Raw genomic sequence first — 12,213 nt, 5'->3', positions numbered from 1 at the left:
AGGACCTGCAGCCAGAGGAACTTAAAAATCCCCAAAAAAAGGGTTCTAGGAATGCAAAAATCCCTGCGGTCGAAAAGTGGCTTAAGCCTCGCCTTTGGTCAGAATGAGACCCCTGTGGCTGAGGACAATTTGCAGATCATGGGAATATTGGCAACTGTTTTTTGTTTTGTTGCATTATTGAGAAGAAAGACATGGGAACTTTACTTGAGCAGGGATTTATTTAGCTCTGTATTTACTTTTACATTCATTTGTTCGGTTGCACTTAACTTGAAGGTATCTGCATAAGAGTGACAGGACACTGTCATGAACACATGAACCCTAACTCTAACCCTAACCCTAACTTGTCATGACAAAAACTGAATGACACTTACTGAAAGAAGCGTTATGTCATAAACATTTATGACTTGTTTATAATGTTTATGACACGTTCATGACAGTGTCCTGTCACTCTTATGTAGATACCTTCAAGTAAAGTGTAACGGAACAAATGAATGTAAAAGTAATTCAGAGCTAAATAAATGTAATCCCTGCTCAAGTAAAGTTCCCATGTCTTTCTTCTCAATAACGCAACAAAACCAAAAACAGAGGACCCAGGTTAAAAACACTGCTGTCTAAATTCCATTTTTTATTTATTTTTTAAAAGAAGCTTTTGCTAAATGATCTTATCCTCCAACATGTGTTTGTGTGCCCCGCAGGCCCTGGAGGAGGAGTTTGCCAGGAAGCTGCAGGAACAGGAAGTGTTCTTCAAGATGAGCGGAGAGTCTGAGTGCCTCAACCCCTCCAGCCAGAGCCGCATCTCCAAGTTCTACCCGATCCCCAGCGTCCACTCCACTGGTTTCTAGTTGAAACCTACGTACACACGCACAGACATTACACACACTCAACATATACACAGTGCACACGGGACATTAGCACACACACGCACCGACAGTGACGACCGAGCCTGTGCTGCCTTGCTCTCATCCTCTGAGAACTGTTGGAGGGTGTACCAAGCATTTCCGTTTCTGGACCATGTTCCTCAGTCTGCAGCTCTGCTCTGCAGACGCCCTCATTTTTTGCTCATTTTATCATATTTCCACACCGTTGCAGTTGTTTCGAAGGAGATTTTTAGATTCAGTGTTTCGGCCCTCACCGCAAAACCATTAAAGTGAAGTATCTCTCTCTGCCCAACCTTCTTTTTGTGATTTGAATTGTTTTGTTTTTTATAAAGAATCCAGTGCCTGTAGAATTTGAGTTTGGCTTTTAAATCCAAGCAATTTTTGTGAAGTATTTGCTGCTCAGTTTTTCTCTCATTTAGACATTTGCACTAAAGGAGGAAATAGCATCGTTACACCACTTAAACATGCCGTTGATGGTTTCATTTGGTTAGATATGAAATAGCAGCCTTATTGTTTATAGTTGATCGTACAGTAGAATGTATTTCTGATGAAGGAGACGGAGCACACTTCTAATATCACTCGTGTTGAAGGAATGGTGATACAGTATAGTTTGTATTAAATTGCATATCTCTGTGTTAGAATTGTAGCGTGTGATGGATAAGAGGTTAAATAATGCATGATTTCAGGAACTCGGCAGAAATGATTCCTTCTTTCAGGGTTTTTTTCTTCAGAATGCCTTCCTTGCGTTGCATACAATAGAGATGGTGTTTCCATACAGAGACAAAGGGTCACCATTGATTGGACACTAAGGAAATCACTGCGGTGGCAGAAACAAAAGACTGTCCAACTAGCATTGGTGTAGCCGTTTGTTGGACCGGGGTTTCATTTTTTTTTTTAGGAAACAACACTTTATTATTGTCGAGCAAGAAATGATCTATAGGAGAGGTATTCAGGGATGAATAAAGAATGCAATTTTTCAGTGATGATGATTCTGGAAATGATATAACCTTTTTGTAAGAGTTTCCAGAGTGTCAGGGGAAACTGAAGAAGCAAATTCAACCTACCAACGGCTTCCAGTCCATTCAAACAAACAATAACGGAATCTGCAGTGACACCTGATGATGCATCCTTTGTATTTGCTTTGGGTTTTCTTCACATGCCTCCTCGTTTGCTACCAGGTGTATCGTGGATAGGCCTGCGTGGCGTTTCTTCTTTTAAATGAAATACTGATTTGTTGTCGTGCTAGCTAATAGCCTTAATACTTGAGAACAGCTGTATCTATATACTGTCTACCCGATATCTTTAAATATTTTGGTCAGACTCTAGGTGTTGTGCCAGTTTACCAACTTAAATGTTTTGATGACTGTGTGAAGCAAATGAACTATTTCCCAATGATTGCATCTGTATTCAAAGAAAGAAACGGAACATGAGCTCTTAGCATTTAGTTTTATGTGGGCTGATGTATTGTCAGTGATGTCAAAGCAATCTGGTATTTGATGCAGTTGTAAAAAAACAAAAAAAAAAAACAAGATGGATCTGACTGGTTTAGGCCATCTTGACTCGTGATTGGTTCATTTTATCATCTCATTTTCTTTGATTGGCTATTGAGAGTTACGGTTAGTCAAAGGTATTTAATAACTGAACTTTTATGTACAAAAATTGCAGTGGAGTGCTGTGCACATTTTACAAAACTTTCTCAGCTAGCTATTTATATATATAAAAAAAAAAAAAAAAAAAAAACACTGCAGCGCCCGTACTAGAGCTCATTTACTCAGTGGAGGTTTGCAGCGTACAGAAATAGAATTCCAAAGTCCAATCTGTTAGTTCTTGTTCTGTTGGTCAGTTTGATTCTACAAAAATAAAAAAGGAAATTGATTCAATTCTGAATGTTGACTGATAACAATTATATCCATATCAAAATCATTATGCATTTTTCAAAATAAATGTATAGTTGTTAGAATACCTGTGTAATGTAGATTTTCATTTTGCTGTAAATAAACTTCTGTCCTACAGTTGTTTTAGTCTTTGTACCAAGTAATACACTTGTAATTATGTGACAGTGATGAACAGGTTAAAGTTTCCATAAACAATTGTATAATAAAAAAAACATCTTAGTTATAAAAGTTATAAAACATGCTCTAATTTGAAAATTCCCACAAGAATAAAAAAGATAAGAAAGAGGTTACCCCTCCCCCCCAGTGTAATGCAAGGCTGGTAGCCCACTGGGCCTAAACCAATGGGAAGTATTTTTTTATGAATTTTTAAGAAATTTTGTAAAACTAGTTACAGTGGGGCGCATCGGATGAAAACTTAGACGTAGGCCTATTTTCAAATCTCCAGTTCGTTTTCAGCACTGACTTAATGTAGGGCCCTATGGAATCTGGCTTATAGCTTATTTAAATTCTCAATTTTGCGATTCCATCCTGGATTCTGTTATCACAGAAACTATGTGGCTCTACATTAATGCTGCCATCAATCTATGACTGGCCCCGGCTGGGCCCTCTTCGTAAAAAGAATCTTGCCACCAGGGTAAACAACTTTTACTGGGGGAAACCCTGTAAGAGAACTCTTCATTCAGTCCCACAAAGTAAAAGATATCACCCCTCTGAATGCCACCCCCAAATACAGTATAACAAACAAGCTCATTGAAAGCTATATATAATCCCTGATTTCACAAAGACAATTTAGCACAGTAGGTATTCAGAAATATAAAAATACAATCATAAATCATTCCTAAAAACAGATACAGATATCTTTTTAGTACATTCACTACAGTTATACAAACCAAACTCCGCCTAAAACGGGATTTCACTTAAAGTTCCAAATATTCAGTTACTTGACTCTTATACACCAACGCCCCTCCTCCTCCTCCGTTTAGTCAGCAGAGAGAATTCTCCTGAAAAACAACACACAGTTTGATTAAAGTGTTGCTTAATGCGACCTGCTTTGATCATTGGGTTCTACGGAAGCTGATTAGGGCCACATGCAGGGTCCAAAATTAGCACCTTCTACCAGCCAAATGTTGGTAAAATATGCAAGTGGCTGGTGGATTAGCTTCACTCACCAAGAAAACAATGGCAATCTATTGAGTGGCTGATAAAATGTGAACATTCACGCCAATTTGGCTCGTGGACAAAAAGTAAATTTTGGACCCTGGCCACGTGAAAAATATTTTTCAGTTCTGACTTGAAACAAGATTAAAGTGAGAATTCTGAGTTTAATGTCAGAATTCTCAATTAAATATCGCAATTCTGTCTTCAAACTCAGGGCACTTTCACGCCTGTAGTTCAGTGGACTTGGTGAGATTCAAGGGTGAAGTATCAACATTGTTGCATTTTTCATTTAGTTTGGTTTGCGTTCACACTGCAAAAAACAAACACTGTAAACGCACGTCACGCAATCGAGACGATCGCTTGTTTTTTGGACAGAATATCCGAAACTCTGCGACACTTCTGCTCTCAGAAATAATGGAGCAACACCAAATTTATAACGTTTCGGATTTTCTGGTTCTGCTTTAATGTTTCCAATATTTTGGAAGGCGGCGAACAATGAGCGGAAGGAGAGAGATGATGATGTCACACAGACGACCAGCGATGTGTGCTCAGAACAGCTTATGGATCTGAAAGTTATCATCCCTTAAAGGAACACGCCGACTTATTGGGACTTTAGGTTACCTCCAGGATCTGTGCTAGGCTACGCTAGAGGTGGGTGTGTCAGACAGAGTTACGACACGCACGGAGATAAGAAGGGTATGTATGGACTCGTCTAACTGGGGGATACGGTGAATAAGTTAAAGTCCTGATTAGTTGCCGTGTGCAAAGTTGAAATTGAAATGCAGGCTAGTAAATGCTCTGTTTTTGGTTCACTTCCTGTATTTGGGTCTAATCGGTTCTCACTTAAATTGAACCAAACTCTAGTTCACTTGGAAGCGAAACCGAGAACCCCGTTTCAAGTGGACCAGAGTTTGTTTGTTTGGTCCGCGCTAGAGTTTAAATGAGCTTTCACACCAGCCCAAACCAACCAGACTTTGTGACCTAACGCTCCAGGGTTCCTTTTAAAACGGTCCCAACGAGTTAGGTGGGAAAGCAACCTCAGAACTCAAATACATTTTTTTCACGTGGCCTTAATCCTCTTCCGTAGATTCCTGCTTGTTCTGCCACATTAAATCAAACATTCAAAAACCATTATTAGCAAATATCTGCAGCAGGGCCCCTTTTATTTACATTTTTATTTATGTCTGTAAATATTTAACATTTTTCTTTATGTCTTATTGTAGATATGTTACTTAGTTACTGTATACACTTATTGACTCTTTTCTTACTCTTATTTTACCTTGAATGTGACTGTGAACAACTGCAACTAAATCATTTCTCTAAGGGATTACTAAAGTATTCTGATTCTAATCCTGATTCTGATTCTTCAAATAGACTAATCCAGGCTGGATTAAAGTGTTCCAGTTGTATTTGTAAAACAGGGTCAACGGCAGAATTTATCTCCATTGCTCATATCATCTCAAACTACATCTGAATTGATCTATTATCACTGTACACATTTATTTTATTGTTTAACCTAGTTATGTATTTCAAAATTGAATTGTGATAATTACGCCAAAAGATCTCGATGATATCGCCAAAACCTTATATTCTGATCTAAAACCACAATCACTAAACACTTTTCTATTAGTGGTCCAGCTGTGATGAATGTACCTACACTTTTTAAATTTAAATGTTACATTTGGAGCCAGATTAAAACAATTGCCTGTGTCAAATCATTAACCATGAAACCAAGCTGACAACATGACCTCAATCACCTTTGTGTCCTTGGGGTCCTTCTAGTCCAGGAAGCCCTTGTTCACCTGGGTCACACAGACAGAGTAGATTACTTTCACATCTGGGCTGCTCATTAATAACCTATAGCTAAAGTCATTTAGTAATATACATAAACTTTCACTATACACTGATATGGGAGTAAAAGCCATGAAAGGATTCTTTATATAAACCTCCTTTTTTTCAGCAGTTTCAAACTCTGATATAACAGAAAAAAGCAAATAGCACACTCAAATAATCCATCAATCCGAAGCATTGCAACTACAATGAAAACGGTTATTAACGGTGCAATCTGTCACGTCCCGCGGCAGCCATTATTTTTCCTTTTCTAGTCACTTCCTACTTTATTTTTAAACTCAAACTTTTGAAACTTGTTTCAGGTTGCTTCACTTCCGGTCTTTGTTTGCCTCTCCCACCCGTGTGATCACCTGCCCCGCCCTAATGTGTTCTACCTGTGTCTGATTGTCTTCCTCCCTCTCACTAGCCTCCCCAAAAATAGTGATCCAGCGATTTTCCGCAGGCTGGTGCGGCGGGGGGAGTGTCAATATATCGGCCTGTTGTGTTCAGAAACACATTTCGGTGAGCTATTTTCATAAAATAAGAGATCGTATTCCAAAGGAGCCGCCATTACGGTCTGTTTTGAAATCTGGGAGCAGACAGCCAAACGTGAAGCGTTCGTCCAATCAGGTGCAGCCATCGCGGTTGTAGGAGGGTGTAGCCAGTTTTCTTTGCTTGACAGTGGTCAATGAAGAGAAATGAATAACTGCTAGTGGCGAGCCCACCAAGCGTCCAATGCTGGTTATCGGGGAGGTCCCTGCCGTGAAAACAACGCCAATGTGGACACGTACCATAGGTGGTGAAGCCTACACAGTATGCTCGTGTGCTGACGTCAACACGTGTATTGAGTGTGATCTATGATCTACCGCGCAGATGCGGAAGACTAGGAAACACGGACCAATCAGAGCAGACTGTGCTTAAAGCAGGGGGGCTTAAAGAGACAGGTGCTGAAATGGAGGGTTTCAGACAGAGGTTGAATACAGGTATATTCAGACAGACAGTATGAGAAAAAGAATGTGTTATTTAACATAAAAGCATGTAAACATGTTTTAGTAGAAACCCAGAATACAAATATGAACTTGATGACAATGTATGAAAATAAGAATAATATTGGACCTTTAAGGATTGTTTAGACCTACCTCTCTCTCCTTTTGGCCCCGGGAATCCCATTTCCCCTTTCTGTCCTGGTCTCCCAGGCAGTCCTACAATGGCTCCATGTGCTGTGGAGGACACATTCAGTTCATATCATAAAATCCAAATTCTCACATTCTTTATACTTCTTTTTAAAAGTAACATTTTGTAGGTAAATGCTTCTTTACTTTTGATGTATTCCACTAAATCAGTGACATTTGCATGGGAACCAAACAATCTGCTGTATCCGGGGGGACCTGGAGGGCCAGGTGGTCCCGGTGGTCCTTGGATGGAGCGTTCATTGTGGTTCCGTTCAAAGTCACGTAGCAGACCATGAGCTGGGAAATAAGAGGCAAGGTAAGGAATAATCTCAACCAGAACCTCTACCACTTGGGTTTTATTGTAGATTTTGAGTTGAGACTGTAACATCACAGTACAATTGCTCACATTTGATGTATTCCAACAGATCTGTGGCATTTTCACGGGAACCAAACCACCGGCTGTATCCAGGGGGACCTGCGGGGCCGGGTGGTCCCGGAGGTCCTTGAAAGACACGACTGTTGTATTCCCCCACAATGTCATGCAGCACACCGCGAGCTGCAGATGACAGAAAACTCAGTGATGCAAGTGAAAGCTTTCTGTGCCATTCAGTCATTCAACCCCAAGAAAATAATTCAAATTTTCAGACTGGAAGAAAGTTATTCTGTATTATGGACAAAGACCTTTGGTGTTAGCCATAAGAGTATGTATTTAATTCAAAAGGGAAAGAAGTAAAGGCTATTAAGACAACCAGCCGAGGACAACATGATGACTTTGCCTTTCTTTATGCTTGCACAGTTTTTGGTAATGTCCTGGGATGTGTGGCTGGGAATGGCATGTTTACGACTCTTCAACTTAATGACAACCCTTCAATTATAAAAGTGTAGGGAAAGTGACATATTCACCTTATTTGTTAAGTGTGGTTCTACACACTGTTGATTATTAACGCAGCACCTTGTTCTTAATATGGTTCTACATGCAGTGATAAACGTAATACATATACATGTAATTTACTGTCCTTAGTCACTTCATGTAATTATGACTGTTCAGGGACTGCGGCCCCTTTAAATGTTCTGAATGCGTGATGACGTTAGATGCTACGGGGTTTTGTTGCTGGTCAGCGCCTTTTTCCTTGTAGAGTTGTTGTCTTGCTAAAAAATAAACGACACACGCACTCGTGTGCTCAACGTGAGAAATTGTCTCTTGTAAATATACTTCAATTTCCACACTGGTGACCCCGACATTAGTCTGCTGGACGGATCCAGAGACACGAAACGATCATGACCACTAACGCTGTTACCCTGAAACTCCCCGAATTCTGGGAATCGTCGGCATCGGCATGGTTCGCCCAGACTGAAGCGCAGTTTGCTCTGCGTGAGATCACCGCGGACTCAACAAAGTACTACTACGTTGTGTCGGCTCTCGGAAATTCAACGGCGTCTAGAGTGGTGAGCCTTCTAAAAACTCCTCCGGCAACTGAGAAGTATACGACGCTCAAAGCCCACCTGTTGAAAACGTTTGAACTGTCAGACGCTGAGAGAGCCAGCAGGCTTTTCTCCCTTCAAGGACTGGGTGACAGCAAACCGTCTGAGCTCATGGACCGTATGCTGGATCTCTTGGGTGAGCACAGACCAGATTTTCTGTTCATCCAGCTTTTCCTGCGTCAGCTGCCTTCCCAAGTGAGAGCTGCACTAGCCAACACCACAATCACTGACTGTTTTCTGTGTGACATGGGAGCACAGAGGAGCGTCCTACCTGCTTCCCGTTTGGACATGTTGACCGGCAGCCACGGCCCCCCTATGGAAGCTGCTAATGGTAGCCTCATCCGCACATACGGGACGAGGTACCTTAAATTGTGTTTCGAAGGACAGCGGTTTGGCTGGGACTTTGTTACAGCAAAAATTGCCATTCCCCTCCTCGGCTCTGATTTTTTGTGTGCACATGGGCTGTTAGTGGATGTAAAGAACCGCCGTTTGATCAACGCCGTCACGTTCTGTTCTTATACGTGCACGCTCAGCGGGGCTGACTCCATAAGACTGTCTAGCATGCTCTCAGCCTCAGATGTCTTCCACCGTCTGCTTGCCGGTTTCCCAGCCCTCACTCGGCCCACTTTCTCTGCATCTGCTGTGAAGCATGGTGTGGAGCACCATCTCACCACTACTGGTCCGCCTGTCTACGCCCATGCTCGGCGCCTTGACCCGACCAAGCTTGCCGTGGCAAAGGCTGAGTTCGCGAATATGGAACGACTGGGCATAATCCGCCGATTCAACAGCCCGTGGGCGTCGCCCCTCCACCTCGTCCCCAAACCTGGTGGCGGCTGGCGCCCCTTTGGGGACTACCGGCGGCTTAATGAGGCAATGACACCTGACCGCTACCCAGTCCCGAACATACAGGATTTTTCAGCGCATCTGGCTGGTAAGGTGATTTTTTCCAAAGTGGACCTCGTCCGGGGATATCATCAGGTGCCTGTACACCCACTGGATGTTCCCAAAACGGCAGTGATCACGCCGTTTGGTCTTTTTGAGTTCCTGCGCATGCCGTTCGGCCGTAAAAACACAGCTCAATCTTTTCAACGCCTCATGGACTCTGTTTTGCGGGACCTGCCTTTTCTTTTTGTGTACTTGGATGACATCCTGGTAGCGAGCACGTCCACATCTCAGCACCTGGCACACCTCTGCACACTGTTTGAGCGGCTTAGCCAACATGGGCTGATTGTCAACCCTGCCAAGTGCCAGTTTGGTCTCTCCACCATTGACTTCCTGGGACACAGAGTCACTAAGGATGGTGCAGTTCCTCTCCCATCAAAGGTGGAGGCGGTGACACATTTCCCACGCCCGCTCACTGTCAAATCCCTGCAAGAGTTCCTCGGCATGGTGAATTTTTACCACCGCTTCATCCCTCGAGCCGCTCAGCTCATGCAGCCCTTGCACGAGGCCTTGAAAGGTAAACCCAAACACGCTGTGGACTGGACTGAGAGCAGGGACGAGGCTTTTGCTGCCACTAAGGCAGCCCTGGTGAATGCCACCATGCTGGCGCATCCTTCTCCTACGGCCTTCATCGCCATCACCTCAGACGCCTCAGACTACGCTGTTGGTGCTGTCTACGAGCAGTGGGTGTACGGGGCCTGGCAGCCACTGGCTTTCTTCAGCCGTCAGTTGCACCCCAGTGAGCAGAAGTACAGCACTTTCGACCGGGAGCTGCTGGGTCTCTACCTCGCCATCAGACACTTTCGTTCCCTGCTGGAAGGTCGACACTGAGCCATGGTCCGCCCGCCAGCAACGTCATCTGTCCTATATTTCAGAGTTCACTACGGACTTGCAGCACGTTGCTGGTAAGGACAACCACGTGGCGGACTGCCTGTCGCAGGCTGGGGCAGGAGCAGTCCATCTTGGTTTGGATTACACCCGCATAGCAACGGATCAAACTACGGACCCGGACGTGCAACGCCTGAGGACCTTGACTACGGGGCTGCAGGTAGAGGACGTGGTTTTTGGCGATGCCGGCGCCACACTCTTGTGTGACGTCTCCACAGGCAGTCCTCGGCCACTCGTTCCCACGGGATGGAGACGACAAGTTTTTGATGCCGTCCATGGTCTCTCCCATCCGGGTTCGAAAGCCTCACAGAGACTGGTTGCAGCAAAGTTTGTTTGGCACGGCCTCAAGAAGGATGTTAGGGACTGGGCTAACACCTGTGTTGAGTGCCAACGGGCCAAAGTACACCGCCACACTAAAGCCCCGTTGGAGTTTTTCCCAGTTCCGGAGAGACGCTTTGACCATGTCAATGTGGATCTGGTTGGTCCCCTACCCTCCTCCCATGGGTTCACATACCTGTTAACCATGGTTGACAGGACCACCCGCTGGCCTGAGGCTGTGCCACTGACATCAGTGGCGTCTGTCGACATGACACGGGCATTTATCAGCACCTGGGTTGCCCGTTTCGGCACTCCTTCGGACATATCCTCTGACCGTGGCGCGCAGTTCACGTCTGAGCTGTGGAATGCTGTTGCACAGAGCCTCGGAGTGAACCTCCACCGCACGACCGCATATCACCCGCAGGCTAATGGACTCTGTGAACGTTTTCACAGGTCGATGAAGGCTGCCCTGCGGGCCAGCCTTAAAGACAGCAACTGGGTCGACAAGCTCCCATGGGTGATGCTGGGCATCAGGACTGCGTCGAAGGAGGACCTTCAATCCTCTTCCGTGGAGCTTGTTTATGGACAGCCGCTGCGGGTTCCAGGGGATTTTGTCCCTAGCACCACGGTTCCTTGGTCTGCTACACTCCAGCGGACTATTCTACTGGACAATGCAAGGCTTTTCGCACCTGTCCCCACTTCCCGTCACGACCACCCTCAGTCATACGTCCCCGCTGGGTTTCAGACGGCCGACTATGTTTTCATTCGCCAAGATGCCCACAGGGGACCGCTACGCCCGCCCTACGAGGGCCCATTCCGCGTTCTGGAGTCAGGGGACAAACATTTTGTGGTGGACAGGGGCGGTAAACCGGAGCGCCTCTCCATTGACCGCCTCAAACCAGCTCACTTGGACGTGGCCAGGCCAATTGACCTGGCTCGGCCCCCACGACGCAGACGGCCTCCGGCCCTGTCCCCACCTCCTGTTTCCCCCTCTCCCGGGCCTCTCACACTACATGCCCTGCACCCGTGTCAGGACGGGAAGCCGGCCTCAGTGGGGCTTCCCCGACCTCCGGTGCAGCGCACCCGTTGTGGTCGGTTAATACGGCCACCTCCCCGTTGACTGTCTGGTTATCTTCTGATATGGTGAATTCTGGGGGGACGTGTGTAGGGAATGTGACATACATAATTCACCTTATTTGTTAAGTGTGGTTCTACACACTGTTGATTATTAACGCAACACCTTGTTCTTAATATGGTTCTACATGCAGTGATAAACGTAATACATATACATGTAATTTACTGTCATTACTTCACATAAACTTTACAGTACAGTCCTCAAAAAGTCGCACCATTCTTTGTGGCTTGTTGCGTTTTACACAACATTTCCATGGATCATGGATGTGTTGATGACATAAATGAGAAAATATTAGAGGAATTAAGGAGACGTGATGTTGAACTATGGTGGGATTGGACACTCCGGCGGATTCTGGTCCGGGTGTGGCAATGCGCAATGCGCTCCTGGTGGAGCAAGTGGACAGAGATGGAGTGGGGGGAGGAGGAAGGGGCACAACAGGTGCAGGTGGTGCGTTTGGAGGCCCACGCTCCATGGCTGCAGCAATCTTCTCCATAGGCTACTGTGGAGATGCGCCC

The 12,213-nt window shown here is 44.9% G+C and overlaps 2 protein-coding genes across 2 annotated transcripts in view; one reads left to right on the top strand and one right to left on the bottom strand.

Annotated features, from left to right (window-relative positions):
• Nucleotides 1–2,890, top strand: part of slkb (STE20-like kinase b) — a 34,763-nt gene extending 31,873 nt beyond the window's left edge. The window contains exon 18 of the mRNA XM_028595497.1: nt 696–2,890. Within this exon, the coding sequence (XP_028451298.1) occupies nt 696–842 (147 nt within the window). The 3' untranslated portion in view covers nt 843–2,890. The remainder of the gene's footprint in view (nt 1–695) is intronic.
• An 823-nt stretch (nt 2,891–3,713) lies between these two features.
• Nucleotides 3,714–7,630, bottom strand: LOC114562908 (collagen alpha-1(XVII) chain). Its single transcript, XM_028589596.1, has 6 exons — nt 7,615–7,630; nt 7,340–7,489; nt 7,081–7,230; nt 6,901–6,981; nt 5,689–5,733; nt 3,714–3,774 (listed from the first exon to the last, which is right to left on the bottom strand). Exons 1-6 carry the CDS (start codon nt 7,628–7,630, stop codon nt 3,722–3,724), a joined length of 495 nt encoding a protein of 164 aa, XP_028445397.1. The 3' UTR covers nt 3,714–3,721.
• Nucleotides 7,631–12,213: the final 4,583 nt, after the last annotated feature.

The sequence above is a fragment of the Perca flavescens genome, chromosome 2 (genome assembly GCF_004354835.1).
Source record: "Perca flavescens isolate YP-PL-M2 chromosome 2, PFLA_1.0, whole genome shotgun sequence".
NCBI classification, from domain to species: domain Eukaryota; kingdom Metazoa; phylum Chordata; class Actinopteri; order Perciformes; family Percidae; genus Perca; species Perca flavescens.
This window is presented reverse-complemented; position numbering and strand designations above follow the sequence as displayed.